At 39.1% G+C, this 20,513-nt stretch overlaps 1 protein-coding gene across 1 annotated transcript in view; it reads left to right on the top strand.

The window, feature by feature from the left end:
* The window catches only part of SH3D19 (SH3 domain containing 19), a 59,879-nt gene extending 50,429 nt beyond the window's left edge, over window positions 1-9,450 (top strand). The window contains 7 exon segments of the mRNA XM_065405712.1: window positions 1,102-1,289; window positions 2,864-2,916; window positions 4,968-5,154; window positions 5,876-5,910; window positions 5,988-5,991; window positions 6,618-6,676; window positions 9,343-9,450. Coding sequence (XP_065261784.1) covers window positions 1,102-1,289; window positions 2,864-2,916; window positions 4,968-5,154; window positions 5,876-5,910; window positions 5,988-5,991; window positions 6,618-6,676; window positions 9,343-9,450 — 634 coding nt within the window.
* The last annotated feature ends 11,063 nt before the right edge of the window (window positions 9,451-20,513 follow it).

Here is a 20,513-nt window from a genome sequence, read left to right as displayed (position 1 = left end):
TCCTTCACCCTGTATTTCTGGGGGTGGTATTAAATGATAAATAATTGGTGCATTCAGTGATTTAAATATTGCTACACAGCAACTTTATGTTCCAGTTAAATGAAAAAATTTGAATTCAGTGTGTGATATCTTGCTGTAAATTGTAAAGCTGTCAGGGGCATTGATTTTTTTTATTTTTTTTTCTACATTAAGAGTTTATATTTTCTGAAATCCACCATGGAAAAATAAAGCTTGTCCCAATAGAGGAAAATTGTCTTCTCTGCTACAAAACATCATGCTGCATTTTCAAGGTTTTGGGGGGAGGAGGTGTGTGAATCTTGCTATACTATTTAAACTAGCATTTCACAGTGGCTCATCTATCAAACAGACTAAATAAAAATGTGATTGCAGCCATTGCTGATGTGTGTCCCCCGCCCCGTCCCCTCCACTGAAGATTGACTACAGTCCGTCCAGCTATAAAAAATATTTTAAAAGCCTATGTTGCTCAGATTTTTGTGTTGTTTTTTTTTAATGTGGCTTCAGCAGAATAAGACAGCATTACTTTTCCTTTTTTGTGTATTTCTTAACTTGGAAATATTCTATTGGCCAGCTTCTTAACTGTGCAAAATATGAGTGGACAGGGGCAGGGTGGCTTCGAGTCAGCTTTCCAAACCTCTGATCCTGGGCAGGCCAGCCAGGAAAAGAGACCTGTTGCAATTGAAAGCAGCTCTCCCGGACCAAGGTGCCAGCTAGGGATCAGCCACAGCACTGCACATGCTGCCTCACTCCCTCCCACTCCCGGCATCCTACAGCCTGCTACTCCCCACTCGACATACACCCTACTGAGAGGCAGGGACTGGATATTGGAGAGCTAGGCCTATGGATAGTTTGTACCCGTTTAGGGCAGCTTTCTGCCTACTTTGTGCTGTCTCAGTACAACCTTTAGGCCCCCATTTTTAACCATCTTGTCCAGAAAGATATAAATATGGTGGATTTTGCTTCATGATAACTATTGTGGGTATCCTATGCAATTTGTTCTGGCTGTGTAATGCTCACAAGAAGTGAAATGACAAAAATATTTAAATTAATATGTAAAGCCAACTCATTCTTTTGTTTGTGCAGGGGCCCGAGATGCGTAGCTCGGTTTGAATATATCGGAGACCAGAAAGATGAGCTAAGTTTTTCAGAAGGTGAAATTATTCTTCTTAAGGAATATGTAAATGAAGAATGGGCCAGTGGAGAGCTGAAAGGCACATCTGGAATTTTCCCCTTGAACTTTGTGGAAATTATTGAAGATCTGCCTGGATTAGGTACAATATATCAGCATTCTCTAAGTGTGTAACTGGAATAGAGTCAGTGTATAACATTTAGTATTGCATGTAGGTAGTATGACATAATGTATGAGGAGTTGGAAAGAAAAATGCACTTTATTTAGAAGGACTACTAAAAATGAGGAAAGGGATTAGTGAAGACGAGACAAAAATGAAAGAGGACAAACAAGTGAAAATTGAAAGGAAAATTAGCCTTTTGAAGAGAAGCCAGTTCTTGAATACAGTAAAAGCTGTGTTATCCAGCACTTTACTAGCTGGAACGCTCTATAAACCGGCATTTTTGATCTTCATTGGCAGTCCGGCTGGCACAGGGCTGGCAGGCTCCCTACCTGGCTCCGCATGGCTGCACGGAAGCAGCGACATATCCCCGCTGCTCCTAGGCAGAGGAATGGTCACGAGGGGTTTGGAGTGCAGGAGGGGGCACGGGCCAAACTCCCTCCCTCTTAAAAAACAACAAGGAGTCTGGTGGCACCTTAAAGACTAACAGATTTATTTGGGCATAAGCTTTCGTGGGTAAAAACGAAATCCCTCACTTCTTCGGATGCATAGAGTGAAAGTTACAGATGCAGGCATTATATTCCTTGTAGCAAACCTCGTTGCCTACTCTGTCCCCATATCTACTCTGGCGACACCATCAGAGGACCCAACCACATCAGCCACACCATCAAGGGCTCATTCACCTGCACATCCACTAATGTTATATATGTCATCATGTGCCAGCAATGCCCCTCTGCCATGTACATTGGCCAAACCGGACAGTCCCTCCGCAAAAGAATAAATGGACACAAATCGGACATCAGGAATGGTAACATACACAAGCCAGTAAGTGAACACTTCAATCTCCCTGGTCATTCTATTACAGATTTAAAAGTCACTATCATTGAACAAAAAAACTTCAGAAACAGACTTCAAAGAGAAACAGCAGAACTAAAATTCATTTGCAAATTTAACACCGTTAATCTGGGCTTGAATAGGGACTGGGAGTGGCTGGCTCATTACAGAAGCAGCTTTTCCTCTCCGGGAATTGACACCTCCTCATCTATTATAATAATAATATAATAATTATAATAATAATAATTATAATAATATTGGGAGTGGACTACATCCACCCTGATTGAATTGGCCCTGTCAACACTGGTTCTCCACTTGCGAAGTAACTCCCTGCTCTCCATGTGTCAGTATATAATGCCTGCATCTGTAACTTTCACTCTATGCATCCGAAGAAGTGAGGGATTTCGTTTTTACCCACGAAAGCTTACGCCCAAATAAATCTGTTAGTCTTTAAGGTGCCACCAGACTCCTTGTTGTTTTTGTAGGTACAGACTAACACGGCTACACCCTGATACTTCCCTCCCTCTTAGTTAACCAGAATTTTTCACTTACCAGCACCTCCCATACCCCCAACATGCTGGATAAAAAAGTTTTTACTGTAATATGGTATCGCAAAATGCTGTTCTTGATTTTCACTTCCTCTCCAACATGTTGAACTCACATCACGTGAAATTCTGAAGAGCAAGAGCAAATATTTGAACTGTTTATACTTTATTATGTAGGTGTAGGAGCACCACTGAAGAACAAGAGGGAGAGTTCTGCTTGTCTTTCTCAGGTAGGCTATTGGAATTCAATACACTGAAGCCAAATTAACATGAGGTAAATTGCATAAGATAAATTTTCATAGTGATGCATAGGGAGATCAGCTACACAACCTTCATCGAAATTAGTAGGCATTATTAAGCATCTTATTCTCAGTGCATTGTGTAAATAATTACTCATAGAAACCTCAATTGCAATTGATGAAATGATTCCGTTAGCAGGAAGTCATCAGACATAGTTCTTACTCTTATTTCCTTTGTTTAGGCACTTTCTATTGTTCAGTCTCTTGTGATTTGTTGAGCTACTGTAGTTTAGTTTAGTCTGCTTTTAATTTGTAATGGGCATTAGATAGTGTCTTTTGTTTCTGTTATCCCGCCACTAAATATGTTAAAAGGGGAGGCAGACAGTGTGAGACAGGAGTAACCCACGTGAAAGTTTCTTAAATTGGATGATCATTGAAATGTTATTCTAATCTACAACTGTATAGAGCACATATGGTATAATGGTTTACACAGGGGTAATTCGTTTGTGGGAAGGGATTAATTCTTTGCTTAATTAAGGTCTGTGGCCCTGGTTATACATTCAGCACTCTATGCTCCCACAATTCACAGTGGAATACCTGCTGCTTTCAGCAGTAGTTCGGACAGCAATCGGATATATGGGCTGTATGTAATATCTAAAGTTAGCTCTTACTGGTTCAGTGCCTTCCTGTAACATTCATCATTGAGTAAGAAAGTCAGCCGCTATTCTTGCCCTTTGTTTATCTTCTTTCCCTGCCTTTGTGAATCTTCTCTGTTCTTTCTTCCACATTTCCTTCCCTATAGCAACTCCTAGTTCCCAACCCAGTGGACTCTACTCCCATTTATCCCCTAGATGAAAAAAATGATCAGTGATTACATAGCTAATGGTGGGAGGAAATTTTCGTCATTGGGCTTTGAAGATGACACTTCAGTCAGATTAATAAGGGATAGAGCAGTTTGCGCTGAATCACTTACATACTGTTCCCATTTGGAAGGTTCTAGCCCTCATAGCTGCAGAGAGAATTTATTTAATTTATGAAAACTTAGATTATGGACAATCTGAATATGCCAGGCAGGTCCTATCAATACATTATACAAGCCATGCATTTCATAGCCCTGGGTTAAAACAAAAGAGGAGGGGTCAGGGAGATCATGAGGTTTAAATTCAGTTGAACCAGTTGATTGTGTGGCTTTGGTACAAATTACCCCTTCACTTTCCTGTGTTCCTGGTCATTCAGCAGAGCCTCCTTGAAAACCAGCTTCTGTGGCAGTGTGACACTTTCCTGAGTTAATAACAAGTGACCAGGGGGACAATATTTTCAAAATCTCATTTTCAGGCCTCTAAGAGATGTCTAAAAGGGAGAAATTACAAAAGTAAAACATGCGCACACAAAAGATCATATTCAAAATTTGCTTGACTCTCTTCCTTTCAAAGCACAGTGCTAAGAAAAGGATTGTGCACCTCTACAAGCATCGTAAACCAAGTCTTTGGATTCACGATCTCCTCTGTACACTTTGCAAGTCAGGATTGTTATAAAACTCTCCCTCTCCCCCCCTCCCCCCACCCCTTAACTTCAATACTCTAATGCAGGGGTTGACAACCTTTCAGAAGTGGTGTGCCTAGTCTTCATTTATTCACTCTAATTTAAGGTTTTGCGTGCCAGTAATACATTTTAACGTTTTTAGAAGGTCTCTTTCTATAAGTCTATAATATATAACTAAACTATTGTTGTATGTAAAGTAAATAAGGTTTTTAAAATTAAGAAGCTTCATTTAAAATTTAATTAAAATGCAGAGCCCCCCCGGATGGGTGGCCAGGAACCGGGCAGTGTGAGTGCCACTGAAAATCACACGTGCCATAGGTTGCGTACCCCTGCTCTAATGTGTGTTAAACCAATTAAACAAATATAATATTATGGAAAAAAAAGATTGTATTCATGTGGGTTACCCTCCCTGTCTAAATCTATGGCTCCACCCAAGTTTCTGTTTTAAAATAAACTTGACATTTCCTGCAAACAGGTCTTGTGTTTGTTTACTTTGACAGACTGATAGACAGTCTGGAGAGTGGTGTGAAGCGCTTCATGATTTTACAGCAGAAACCAATGAAGACTTATCCTTTAAAAAGGGAGACTACATCCAGATATTGGAGCATGTGGACTCAGAGTGGTGCAGAGGGAGACTGAATGATAGCGAAGGCATTTTCCCAGCAGTTTTTGTTCAGACCTGCTCCGGTACAGTATTTCTAGTGGAAGATAAATTCTCATTTCTTAACCCAAATCCCTGGTAACAAACACACTTATTTGAAGTGCTCATAATGACGATTGGTGCTCTGGTTCCTAGAGTGATGTAATTAGCTAGGTATATCTGTAACACTAAGCAATACTACAGTGACATGTCATTGCCTAGAAATCAAACTAGACCTTGAACCAACATTTCCCAAATAATGACACAGAGCCAATCACTACAGTTGAAGAGATACCATTAGAGATGAGAACTTTGCTCTAATTTAGTTTGCATTTGAAGCTGATCTTTGTATCAGTAAACAATATCCAGGTTTAATTACTGCTTGGAATGTTTAATGTTCCCTGTACTCTAAAGTAATACTAACATCCGAGAGGAAAGCCAGGTTAGTTTTGGCCTGGGCTTTATCACCGAGGTAAAACCATTGTCTTCAAATTAAATCTACAGTTACAGCTGTCCAATGCTATAGCCTTCAGTGGGGTTTCACAGGTGTAACTGAAGGCACTGAGCCAAGTTGGCAGCTGGTATGAATCAGTGTAGCTCCACTGAAGATTTGGCCCATAATTTGTGGACAGTGGAGTTGCATTGATGGCCCTGTCCAAAAAACTAACTTACTCTATTCTGTTTAATTGAAGCAACATGAGCATGAAACCAGTCTAGTTCACTCTCTAAGAATGGAATTAGTTCTCTATGGCTAACAGTAGCCAAAAGCAGAATCAAAACCTGTGATTCAGAATATACAGAAAGTAAGGTGGCTTTACATAGTCAGTTTCAGAGTTTGATACTGTTACCTACTGCTCCATTATTATATACATTACATCAGGGTAGTCAATTATTTTTTTGTCAAAGTCCAGGCTCCAGAAAAAATAAAAAATAATAATCATAATAAAAAGATTTCAGGGTCCATTCAAAAGCATCTGGAAGTCCAGATTTGGCCTGCAGTCCTCCTATTGAATATCCCTGCATTACATTTTCCAGTTAGGAAGAGAAAAGACCAACTCCTCCCTGTAACACTTCAGTTAATGAGAAGGGTTGGGTAGGTAAGCAGTGGGACAAGCTCTTGACTCAATCTCTGAAATCCCCTTCCTATGAAATGAACTCATTTCTACTGCAGAGGAAATAATCTGTCTGTAAGGAATATCAACAGATTTCAAGTGAAAGATATTGAGTTTTTATAGTGGTAGAAGTTCATTTCTCAGTATGATTATTTTATTATATTATTGTGACCCATGCAACATGTAGGATTTATTGCAGTTGTGTTCCACACTATGTACTAGTAATGCACTCTGTGAATGTAGGGAGAGAGAATCCAAGCACTGAAAACCTCGTCTTGTTGTGGAATTCTCTTTAAAAATTGTTTTTATATTTTAAGCAAATATTTTGTAATCACTTGTGTGTTGTTGATGTTCTACAGCTGGAGTAAAGACAGCACAGTCTCCAGGATGCAGGAAAGGAAAAGCCAAGGCTTTGTATGACTTCCAGGGAGAGAATGAGGATGAGCTCTCCTTCAAGGTAAATATCTTAGTCATTGCTGTTAGCTCACAGTCCTCGAAAGAGATAGGGCAGCACTCTATTGAGAAAGCAGATTGTATGGAGCAGACCAATTGAGCTGGACCTCATCTACCTTAGAAACACAGCTAGAAAAGGTAAACTTTTACTGCTCTGGAAATAAGGCCAAATCCTGGGACAGAGTGGGGGAGTGAAAGGGGCACAAAGATAGCATAATGCCCACCTTTGAAATCTGCTGCCCTGTGTCAGTCCAGTTCCGTGGCATAAATTAGAGTAGGTTATCAACCAGCCCCAAGGGGTTGAAACAACAGCTCTATGAAGGATAGGGAAGCCCCATCCATGCCAGAAATGCTTCTATGGTAGCAGTAGGGAGGTTGGCATAGGAGCAATTACAATGAATCTATACCCCAGGAAGATTCGCTTTGCAGTGGGCTGATCCTCCTTTGGCTGGTTATGTTGACCCCAGGCTGCCCGGCAAGAGTTACCACATTCAGATTTGAAAGTTACGAGGTCAATAAAGTAGCAGTTTATAATAGCCTCATATCAAACATCTACTCAGCCTCTGTAGTGCTTAGAGCTAGCATATCCACCTCTGCTAACAGTGCAAATATATAACAGTGCTAGTACTAGGAAAGCCCACATCCAGGTACTCTTCATCAACATTCCAGGAAGATCACTAGAATATTAGATGAACCTGAGACTCAGCAGCCAAGTGGTTATTTACTGAAAATGAATCAATTGTTTCAGGACACTTGCAATACATGGACTGACCACAATGTGTCTGTTCCCAAAGGGAAAAGTTGAAAATCTGCATGCTACAAAAGGGCTATTTTACAGTACGTCCTAGCAGGGTACATCATGAGGGTGTATCACTTAGTTAAACTAGGATTTGCTCCTGGATCTTTGTCTGTTTACTGGGGATCTTTCCAAAACGTTAACTTTTTGATGAGTGTGATAAATATAAATAGTAGCAACTATCAGAAGTCCCAAGTGTTTGTCTGTACCTCTGTTAATGTGGATGTTTTTGTCTTTTCTATAACTTTACTGTGACTTCAGTCAGGGTACAGCTGTTCGGAAAGGAATAAAATATCTTGAATAAAGTCAGATCGTAGTTTTACTTTGACAAATTGATCCTGTTACCTTGTCACACTTCTTAGAAAAAAGATAAAATGAAGTTTTCTGACCAGATGCATTCATTTTCAGTTGTATCAAAAATTAGAGATCTGATCAAATAGGGCATCATAGAATTTATCCCACTGTGCCTAGGAAACAGAAGACAGGATGAAATATAGGAACGTAACAGTAGTAGCAGCAGCAGCACCTACACCCTATGATGGTGGGCTCTTTAAAATACATTTAGTACAGTGTGTTTGGGTTTCCTGAGACGTTTTCACAGCACAGCATGCAGTTGTGACATAGAAAATCAAATGACATACTGCTTGCTGGGTATTCAGACAGACTATTTGAAGAGGTAAAAGATGTTAGCAAGAAGCAGTGGGTCTATAGTATATCAGAACCAATGACCTAGATACTGAGGGAACTTGAAACTTAAATTGGCAAGACCTGCATAGACATTCAAAGCAAGATCAGATGAATAGTAATCTCAAAAATACTACCTTTTACTGTGCCTAAAGCAGATCCTATGTGAGCACTTAAGTTTTATGTTCTTGGGAGACTACAGGAGCAGAGTATTCGAGAATAAAAGCAGAAACAATGCACTGGAAGAAAGGACAAGACTATGGGAGAATATTTTAGATTAAGCATGGGGCAGGCACAGCATGATGAAAATAGGAACAAGGAATAGTAGATCAGACAGATAGTACTAATTTTAGTCCAATTCAGACAACCTGTTAAACTCCTCAGACCATTGTGCCCCACTTTTGGGAACCATAATATGAAGAAAAGGAGTGAGTGTTAGGGATGGATAACAAGAACAATGGGGGTCAGACACTTAGCTTGTAGCAAAGAGCTGAAAAGGAATTGTACTTACTAGGGGGAAAAAAAACAGTTAAGGGAGAATATACTTCCCTGTTCCATGACATCAAAGAAGTTTAAGTGGCTCATCATCATATACTCTGTTATATATACACCAAAACTCAAGGGGCTAGATCCAAAAAGAAATGTAGGGACTTAACGGTAACTTTAGGTACCTGAGTCAAAAAAATTAGATTTTAAAAATCCCTGCTCAGCTGCTATAACCTTGTTTCCAGGCACCTAAGTTTCCAGTGATAAAGTTCATTAGATGCCTAAAAATCCACTGCTAGCCAGGTACACAGCTGCTTCAGTCCAGGCACCTAGCTCATGCCTAAACCCTGGTGGGATCCGCCAATTAGGCATTGCCCCACTTATCTTGCCTAAGGGGCCCAATGTGATAGACATGCTCAGAGGCCTGCCTGATTTGGAGCATGAATTTGAACCTGCATCTCCCATTTCTCAGAACAGAACCCTAACTATGGGATATTCCAAGATAGGTGTGTCTCCCAAGTCTGTGAAGATGTTTTACTTCGTATAAATGTAAAGTTAGCAAGAGATGCCAATATTGTATTTTTATTTTTCTCTATATAAATCAAAGTTTTATGGAGGTGAATTTTTGTTACTGCTTCTCCCTCTAATCCCATATCAAGCTATATTTGAGCAGAAAAGATTCATCATTGCTCATTTTCTTACAGGCAGGTGATATGATAACAGAGTTGGAACCTGTAGATGAAAACTGGATGAGTGGAGAAGTACAAGGCAAATCTGGAATATTTCCCAAGAACTTTGTTCGAGTTCTATAGATATCATAAGGATGGAGCCCAGTTCTGCTCACTAGGCATATGGAAGCAAATGCTTATCTAGCACAAAGGCACATTATACTTCAGCAAACAAAGGACTACCATCTTTGTTGTCACTTGAGTTATGACTTTGACTATCAAATATGATTTGCACTATATTGTCCAGAAAGAGAACCACATCATATATAACATATTAACTTCCTGAAACACCAACATTTGCCATGACAACAAAACTTAGTCATACTTTGTGAATGTTCCACATGAGCTAGCAAACGGAATTTCCACAGGATTTTTAATAGTTTCCAGCTAGGGAAATTAAATGTAGTACAATATCTTACAAATTAAGTGAACTGCATTCTAGTAGTTGACCTGATCTGGTATTTCATTTATCTTGCATACAATTTGCATAAATTAAGATTGTTTAATAGGCTTTTTAGAAATGCATTTATTTTGCAGATTTAAGTATTATATGTTAAATATGTATACCACATTTTTGATTTTCAGATTTCACTACTGCTTGAGTTAATATCCTCATTAGCAATAAAAAGCAGTTGTTTTAGGATTGAGAGGATAAAGGTACCATTTATTATCTTGCGGAAAAATGTCAAGCCCTAATGTATGATCGACACCTTGTAGAGTTTGTCATTTCATATATGGGATACCAAAGTCTAACAAGCAGGAGGATCAAAAGGCTAAGAAAACTTCACTCACTTAATAGTTTCTCCATCTTTGAATGTAGGGCTGAGTGAACTTGTGAAGTTCAAGGTTTTTGTACTTGTAGAGTTCATAAAACTAGAATGAACTCATCAATCTTTTTTACTGAAGAGTGATTACGCCTGTCTGCCCCCCAACACATTTTTCTAGTTAAAGGGAAACCTGCTCCGTGTGCTAAGGAATAGATGAGAAGTCACCAACATTTAAAAACAAAAAAACCCTCACCTTTAGGTTGGTTCAAGCTAGTGCCCCAGGGAGAGTGTTTTCCTATTAGAAATTCTCTCTTTCCCTCCCTGATCCAGTCTCTGGGTTTATCTGTCAGTCTACTTGCTCTCTGCTTTAAAAAAAAAAATAAAAAAAAAATAAAAAAATTTCATTCTCAATCTTAGTTTCTCTTACACCGAAACAAACCCAATTCCATTCCCATTTCAGTTTAACATTCAAACCTGACAGTGTTTGAAATTAGCAAGAGACGTTTACCTATCCGTTCTATAAACCACCAGCACGTTTCACCCCGGCTGCCATTCTTGTGTTTTGTTTTGTTTTTTTCAGTGAAATAGTTCATTTTAATAGGAATATTTCACAGCCTTATGTCTATGAGTGAGAACAACTAATTGAGGTATCCACTAAAAGTTATTTTCTATAAATCACCTAAATAACATATAAGATGTAGCATTATAAATTATCTGTCAAGGCAGAAAGCAGCAGCCACCAAGAGAAATTAACCTAACAGGCACAAAGATTTATATTTTTTAACAAAAACAATGCAAAATTATACAAGTTAAATTACATAGACTAAATAAGTCTGATATTAGACATATTTCCAGATAAGAATAGTGCATTCTAAAAACCAACACTTTCCAGAATGTTTGACAATAGCTCCATATTAAACAAGTTAATTGTTAACCCACCTCCCATTCTGGGCCGATGTGTACTGTAAAAAAACAAAATCAGAACATTTAATCTTCATTATACTGCAGTTTATTCTGTACATGTTCAATGGCATCCTATTCTCACATGAGCAACTGGCCTCTTTTGTAATCTCTGAAGAACAAGGCAACTGAACAAACTGTGTGTATATTATATCTGAGGATTAATATGTGCAGGTGGCAAACAAAGAAAGCCAGGCTTTTCAGCATCTCTTTCCATCAGAAAAGCACAGCATAGGGTAAAAGTCAGAGCATCAAGGTGTTGATTCAGCATTGATCATTTAAAGTTTGGAGACTATGGAGATCTTTTTATCAAGTTCCATCTTTAATATCTTGATTTAATTTTGAAGTCTAACACAGGCCTCTCTACTGCTGTCTCTCATCTTATGATGCTGCTTTCCCCTGGACTTATAGAAAGGATGTTCAGATACTATAGCAATGGACTATATAAAAACCCTAGTAAAATACAATAGACGTTAGCACTCAAAACTTGCCTTTTTAATTTTTAGTTCATGGACGAAAAGGATGTTCTTTTTATTTTATGTGCCCAAAAAGTAAATTCTAATTCCACTTAAGAATGATAAACCTGCATGTACTCTCTTTTGGAAATGTCTTCTCCCCTTTCACTTGAAGAAAAAAAACTAGTGTTGCTTTACCGTATGAGTACCATGTCAAAGGTTTAAGCAAAATGGACTTCTTTCGTCATGGCTCTGTGCCAATGCGATTGGTAAACCGCCTGTAAATATTTTGAACAGTAGAACTAGTAAAAATTTAAGAACTTTATAAAAAAAAAGACACTTACTCAGCTTACTTCCTCCAAATGAGATACCTAAATCATTGAGGAGGCAGATAAAGTATTAGTGTGCAATGTTTACTTACTTTTGACTTTGGGCTTGTCTACATGGGGGGGGGGGGGGTAATGGGCTCCATAGTGCACTTCAGAAATCACATCCCTAATGTGCTGTGCATTAATTGGTCTGTGTAGACATTACTGGTGCTCTTTAATGCAGTGCTGTTTCAAACGGTGCTACATTAAACCATCCTAGTGAACCTTTACCGTGCACCAGCAGGGTATACATGGAGACACTGATTTCTAAAGCACATTAACATGGGCATATCTCACCCCCACAGCTCACATTACCTTGCTGTGTAGACAACCCTTTAATTATGTCAGTTCTCTAAAGCTTTGATACAAATATTTTTGAACCAATAGTGCTGAATTTATAAATTTTTCCAAAAGAAAAAGGGTGTGTGAAGATTTGGCTATATTGGCCTATTAAAAATTTTTACCACTTTAATTTAATGCGTGACATCCATTACATTTCAAACTTTTTAAATAAACATCTGTTTAATTGAATAATCCTTATATTTTATTTTGTAACTCCAAATACTAAATCAGGAAATATAGCAAACATAATACCACTTATGTATTATACTTAATGTTTAAGTCATAAAAGGATAAAATGGCTGGAAGCTGCAAATTCAGAACAATAGTGCCATCTAAGGGCTTTTAACATTATTGTAGCTTTGCCAGTTCAGAAAATCATCGCTTTAAATTTCAGTCCCTTGATCAAATTAATCTGTTTTGCAAAAAATATCTGCTTTACTGTTAAACCTTTGTGGTCACATATATTGTCTATACAGAAAATAATCTAAAATCCCTATTGATTACAAGGATGTAATTCAGCAGAAAGGGAAAATGAAAAGGGAAAATTCCTGTGAAAATCCTAAATTACATTTACAATTAATATGAAAGATTATGCTATCTTGAAATTCAATTAGGGACTATGATTCATTAATATGACAGAGTGGTTTTCCTAAGCTTAAGGCTGTTAGTGTTTTGTTAAATCCACAGTGAAAGTAGCATCTTTGTAACCGAACACATTTTTCCATGATTTTTATATATAGTACAAAATAAAAACTTTTACATTCTGCAAGTCCAAATTTGTCTCCAGCATTATGGTAACAGTATAAATTAAATTTGTATTTAACCAATAAATTTTTATATGTATGTCTGAGTCACATTTGAGTCTGTATTTACCTTTAACTCTCACTAATTCTGATTTAATGAAAGGATTGATATCTTTAAATACACAGATCTTATACCAATATAAATATTTCCATTAGGGATTTAAAAAAATAAATAAAAATAGTACACTGTATAAATGTGCCCTTACACCAGTAGTCACCATTTTGGAAATAACTGCACCTTTGTCCCTCCATAGTCTGTTCAATAGACCAGGCCTCTAGCAATCACCTCTCTATTAGAAGTGTCACATGACTAAAGCTACAATTTTGTCACAGAAGTCACAGAATCCATTACTTCTAAAGACCTCTGTGACTTCAGACCTGGCGGCTGGGAGCTACAGGGTCGCACCACCTCCCGCAGCAGCAGGGAACTGTGAGGTATCCCCACCACGGCAGGGCAGGAGGACCCTCCCCCCCTGCAGCTTCTGCCACTGGGGAGGGCGCAGGGGGACCCTGGAGCTCTGAGACACCCCACCCCTTTCCATTTTATCACAGATAATTTTAGTAAAAGTCAGGGACAGGTCACAGGCTTCTGTGAATTTTTCTTTATTGCCCATGACTTTTACTAAAAAATATCCATGACAAAACCTTAACCTTACACGACTCTCTCCATCCAACCCAGGGATTTAAGCTGCAGTTCAAGAGCCTGCCAGCCTTTACAAAACCAAATACATGTATAAGTTCTCTAATGCCTTAGTCCGAAAAACAAAATAAGAAATTGTCTAAATGAATGCTAAGCTTACCAAATGTCACCCAAGTTCCACAGGGGAATGCTGATAGGTTCCAAAGTCCTTCAAACTTTTCAGCTGAGTTTGCCCTCTTGGTTAACAGTTTGTGTCAGTTTTTAGATCAAGTACTTCTCAGTCAATTTCAGCTGAGACTTTATATCAAAAGCCTCTCTCTATTTTCTGGGACTCAGCCAGAACCAGTATATGCAGTTCACCCAGCATTCAGTAGTTCTCCAGACTTGCTTACCTGTCCCAGGGTCTGTAGTAATTACCCCCAACACACACTGATTTTAGTTCCTGGAGGGAGTTAGCAACCCATGGAGCTAGCATACAATCCCTGGCTCAGAGATACAGGTAACTTTTATAAAGTTGAAACAATACTCTCAAAGATATTGCATGTGTCTATAGCACCTGTCACACCTGGATGGCTTATCTCCCTTCCCGTAGAGGAATAAAGCTATAGTGCTAAAGCACTCTTATAGTGGTTTAACTGCATCTATATTATTGGGGTTGTACAACATTATCTGTACTGGTATAATTAAAACAGTACAACTTGAGTCTCAGCAATCTCAGGTGTAGTTGGATTGTTGTAAATAGGTAAGAATAATCACTCTTACGTGCTTGAATACAACAGGTAAAAAGGCTAATAGTAGGAGAACTAGATGGTCCAGGGGATTGGTAACAGGATACAGAGTGTCTTTCACTAGAAACAACTGGAAATTACTATCACCTGAGTAGCCTATATGGAATGAATGGAGAAGTTTCACTCTAATTCCCAGTAAACAGGCATCTCTAAAGCCATTACAATTAGCACCCTTGTTAGTAGCACACATAGCAAGGATGGAAATGGTCAGGGCAGCTGAACTAAACTTGAACCCCCACTTTCTGTTCTGTTTAGACAACTTTGGTCCCCAGGACTGCCAATCCAGCACCCTATGAACACTAAATTCATATTAAGATTTTTATTTTGGAAAGAAAGGTAATCATTTCTATTTCATATAATTGACAAGACAACATCAGGTTCACAGCTCTTATTAGATTACCTTGCAACCACTTCTTTGTAGTGGTATCTTTTAGACATTTTACCAGAATAGCCTGACTTTTGGCACACTTCAGATTTACTTTGAAGAGACCAGCCAGCACTCAAAATGTTTTGGTATTCCAGTAACTACATCCGGTATAAAGCCTGCAGAAATTCTGTAACAGTACCATCAGAATTCTCTGAACTTCCACCATGCAGCTGTTGCGAATTGAGAACAATTCTTAAGATCTAATTTGGCAAATACCCTTGCTGCTGTCAAATAGTCAAGTACCCTGAACTCTTGCATTTCCAATTCAATTTAATCCTGTTTCAGACAGACAGGTCTGAAGTCTATCAGCTCTGGTATCTGTAAGGTTACCCACCTACTCAAAAAATTTTGGCTGGCTCTGCTTTGTGCCACACAAGGAAATAAGCTTATTTTAACATTGCTATCATAACTAAACAATACAGTTGGATGTCTCTTCCTGCTAAATGGCAATCTGGTTTCCCTAGCTTAAATATAATTGTTGCCCAAGTATTTAGTAAGAATGTTTCTACCAAGGATTGCAAATCAATCTACAGAGCTCACTCAACTCAATTATGCCACTTTGTAAGCTTTGTTTTCTCAGTCACAAAAATCATAGAAATGTAGGACTGGAAGGGACCTTGATAAGTCATCTAGTCCATCCCCTGCACTGGGGCAGGACTAAGTATTATCTAAATCATCCCTGGTTTGTCTAACCTGTTTTAAAAAAATCTTTGGTGATGGAAATTCCACAACTTCCTTAGATAGTTTTTTCCAGTGCTTAACTACCCTACCCTTATGTTAGGAGGAAGTTTTTCCTAATGTCTAACCTAAGTCTCCCTTGCTGCAATTTAAGCCCATTACTACTTGTCTTGTCCTGAGTGTTAAGAACACTATCACCCACCCTATTCATAACAACCTTTCAGAACAACCTTATGTCCCCACTTAGTCTTCTCATCTCCAGACTGAAAAAAATTGGGTTTGTTTAATCTTCCCTCATAGGTCATGTTTTCCAGACCTTTAATCATTTTTTGTTGCTCTTCTCTGGACTTTCTCCAATTTGTTGACATCTTTCCTGAAGTCTGATGCCCAGAACTGGACACTGTACTCTAATTGAGGACTTATCAGTGCTCAGTAGAGTGGACGAATTAATTCTTGTGGCTACCTTTCCGCTCCTGCTAATACATCCTAGAATGATGTTCACTTTCTTTACAACAGTATTACATTGTTGACTCATATTTAGTTTGTGATCCATTATAACCCCTAGATCCTTTTCTGCAGTACTCCTTCCTAGGCAGTCATTTCCCATTTTGTATTTGGCAGTTAATTATTCCTTCCTAAGTGTAGTATTTTGCATTTGTTCTTATGCATTTCATCCTATTTATTTCAGATCATTTCTCCGGTTTGTCAAACTCATTATGAATTCTAATCCTATTCTCCAAAGGGTTTGCAACCCCTCCCATCTTGGTATCATCCGCAAACTTTAAAAGCATACTCTTTGCCCTGGTCTACACTAGGAAATTAGGTCAATATAATTATGTCACTCGGGGGTGTGAAAAAATCCATACCACTGAACAATGCAGTTAAACCGATCTAACCCCCAGAGGAGACCGCACCCATTGACCTAGCTACCGCGACTCGGGGAGGTGGATTACCTATGCTGATGGAAGAAGCCCTCCGTTGGCATAGGTAGTTTCTTCACTGAAGCACTACAGTGGTGCAGCTGTACCAGTGTGGCATTTTCAGTGTAGACCAGCCCTCAATGTTATCCAAATCATTTATGAAGATATTGAATAGAACCAGATGCAGGACAGAGCCTGGTAGGACCCCACTCAATATGAGCTTGATTGTGAACCATTGATAACTATTCTCTGAGTATGGTTTTCCAAACAGTTGTGCACCCACCTTATAGTATGTTTGTTGAGGCTTTTTTCTCTAGTTTGCTTATGAGAAGGTCTTGTGAGACAGTATCAAAAGCCTTACCAAAGTTGAGATATATGGCATCTGCTGCTTGCCCCCATCCACACAGCTTGTTACCTGACAAAGAAGGATATTAGGTTGGTTTGACATATCCATGTTGACTGTTACTTATCACTTATCTTCTAGGTGCTTACAAATTGATTGTTTATGTATTTGCTTCATTATCTTTCCAGGTATCAAAGTTAAGCTAACTGGTCTATAATTCCATGGGTTGTCTTTATTCCCCTTTTTATAGATAGAAAGGTGTTTGCCCTTTTCCAGTCTTCTGGCATCTCTCCCATCATCCATGAGTTCTCAAAGATAATTGCTAATGGCTCAGCAATCTCTTCAGTCAGTTCCTTAAGTATTCTAGCATGTATTCAATCAGGCCCTGCCAATTTGAAGACATCTAACCGGCCTCAGTAATTCTTAACTTGTTCTTTCCTTATTTTAGCCTCAGATCCTACCCCATTTACTCTGATGTTCACTACTTAGACTTTCTGCACCCAGTACATGGAAGAGAGCAGAATGGGTCTACTGAGCAGTCACTAGTTATTTCCTTCCATGCTTACTTTCCTCCATTCCTATTCAGAAATCCATTTTTATTCAGATCTACAGAAAGCCCTCAAAAGGTGGTAATAAAGTACTAGTACAACACTGCCAGGGATTTCAAATGAAGCATGAGTACTGGTGCCCAAGTCTGAAAGATTTATTTTGGAGGTGGGTATCAAAATGAGTATAATACTTGGAATAGTACCTTGATTCTTTTTACATAACTAGAATCAAAACAATACTTATGAAGTGGGGAACATATGCTATAGCCAATTTGGCTAAAGAAAACCTTAACTGGGGGCACTACTACCCATGAGTCTAACTACCATGCGATTTTAGTAACCCTGCTATTGTAAACACTGAACAAAGACATTTTATACCTAAAAGAGTAACAATGCCACCTAATTCCAGAGCTGACTGTGATGGTCCAGTCGAGGTTGCAATCCAGACCAGTGGTTGTGTGACCACTTGCCCTGCAATCCTGGATGCCTTAGAATGCCTTGCTACTGCAGCTCTAAGCCTAGAATGTTCAGTCAGTAAGGAAGCATGGAGGTCGCTTCTGAGCATCTGTGTGCTTAGATAGCTATGGTTCAGCAGCTCCAATACCAGCAACCTGTCTTCAGCTGCACAACCTCTGGCTTCCACCAGCATTTATTACAACCAGCAAGATGATCCCTGTACAGGAAAACTGTTACGTTATGTATTCTAACTGTATATTGTGTTATGGTATCATTTTAAAAATTTGTTCACAATCGCCATTTTGAATTCTGTAAAGTTGTTGTTTGGGAGCCATGTTGGTCTCCCTTCTTGTTGGGCTTTTGGCGCCCTTTTTCTGTAAGGCAGGAAAAGATTGGTCAAGTGATCTGTCAATTCTGCCCGCAGACAAGAGAGTATACAAGCTCCTCTCATAGGCTATAGGGTGCTGTCCATCATGGTGGCAGCCCGTGTCTGCATCGGTCATCGTGAGCAGTCTCTGAGAGGCAACACATCTGAGATTGAGGGATTCTGGTCCAGCAGCCGATTTGATCCGTGTTCCTCCTGTGCACATTACCAGGCACAGTAGAATGTCCGGGTCGTCCACCGCACCAGAGCTGAGGCAATCAGTCAGACATGACCCTCCCTCCATGATTGGCGTTTCGTCTGTAAAGTATAGATTTCTTGACTGTTAGTCCATAACTTCACGCCCTTGATTACAAACCATTGAGTGTTCTTTACTTACCTGTATCTAATAAACTGTCTTTTCATTCACCTTTAATCTTGTCCTTCTTCAGTTTCACTGAGACCATATCTGACAGACTCTAAATATGGGATAATCCGAACTTCCATCATTAGCAGGGGTCCTTTAATACGTCCCTTTAATTCCCTTTTCCCCTAACAATCCCCAACACACTCCCAGCCTTGAATTTTTTCCTAAACCATGTGCCCTGTAGTGTTGAGGCCTCTCCTGGACAGCAAAGAGAAATAATAAGGTTTGCTGTTCCTGTAAAAAGACAAAACCCACCAGTTTATCACTAACTGGAGTAAATACTCCAAGTTAAAGACACCACTAGATTATTATTATTTTACTATAAACCAAACAATTTTATTAACAAAAGAGCATGAATTAAATGAGTGAACTGAATGAGCTCAAGGAAATAAAGGTAGACAGGATAACAAAACAAAACACGCTTTCTAATGGCTAAGATTTAACAAACTACTGTCTGGTTTCAATGTAAAAAAATCCTTACCATGTGTTGTCAACAAAGTGACTCAAAATGGCTGACCACACCTTTGGCCAGGATCTCTTCACAGATAAAGAAAGGCTGGCTTCCCTTGTCTTCCCTAGTGAAAGATCTTAGGGGTTAGCCGCCCCTTATGCTATAGTCCAGTTCCCAAAGACTCCAACCCCATCCTTGGGATGAAGGACCAATCTCAGCTTCTGAAAGCTCTCCCCTCCTGCATCTGTCCAGTGATGGATGCCTAAAATGGCTCTCTGTCCTTGCTTATTTCTCCCAAAGTTCCATGACCTTGATTCAGTAGGCAGGAAGCCCTTGTGTGCGCTCAGTTGGCCTTAGACTGAGCACACAGAAAACATGCCTTAGACTGAGTTCCTTGAGTCTCACTATAAAGAATTATAATTTCAATTTATGTCCATACCTTTGCATCAGCTGCTTGCACCTACATTATATAATTATATTAATAATGAGTGGTGAGCTTTCTAGGACATATTACATTATAGCTTTTAGATACAGATTATAAACAATAGTGAATTGGGGTACACTGAGCTGGTCAGGCCAGCTGGAATTCACTGCTAGATATCAGGGTGCCCCTTGCACTATGCCATTGGGCTGTTCTTAATAACACACTGGACCTAAAATGCTCTTCCACTGGTCCCACTGCAAGTTACTCTTGAGACCATCAACTGAAGCATTCGTAAACAAAACCCCAAAAGAGGGCAAGGTGGAGAGATGGTTTCAGAGGTCAACGGGTCCTAGTTTAAGGGCTTTTCTAGAGAATAATCTACACCTTGAATTGAGCCCAAAAATGAACTAGCAGTGGCTAAGAAGCATGTTACACAACTTCAAAACTTTTAATCACTCCGCCTGAAGGACAACTTGGGGAAGCTGCATGCTGTCCTAGATTTAATGAGTAGCCCCAAGTAAAGTAAATTAGTTAGGTCTACCCAAAATAATGATAACCAGGGTGAGATTTATATCTGGAAGAAAGACATTAGGGAGAGCCCTGCTGCCCCAGCAATAGATTCTGACCGTTCTCTTGTGGCTCCTTGATTTCCAAATTTACAGTTGCATTTAAAAAAAAAAAAAAAAAAAACTTACTATAGGCCACTTGTTAATTTTCAATTCCACTGTAGAAGAGAGTTTTCTGAACGCAAAAGGACAAAACTGACAAGGAGATCTTCTAAGCTTCAACAAGGGGATGGTGCGTTTCTAGTGGTGTCCTGCAGGGATCTGTTCTTGGCCCTCCACTATTTAACATTTTTATCAATCACCTGGAAGAAAACAAAATAATTAATAAAGTTTGCAGATTACACAAAAATTGTGGGAGTGGTAAATAATGAAGAGACCAGGTCAGTGACCCGAGTCATTTTATAAGGGCATAAACAAACTTTT

This window comes from Emys orbicularis, chromosome 5 (assembly GCF_028017835.1).
Source record: "Emys orbicularis isolate rEmyOrb1 chromosome 5, rEmyOrb1.hap1, whole genome shotgun sequence".
Classification (NCBI taxonomy): domain Eukaryota; kingdom Metazoa; phylum Chordata; order Testudines; family Emydidae; genus Emys; species Emys orbicularis.
The sequence above is the reverse complement of the archived record's forward strand: the minus strand, read 5'-3'. Positions and strand labels throughout refer to the sequence as shown.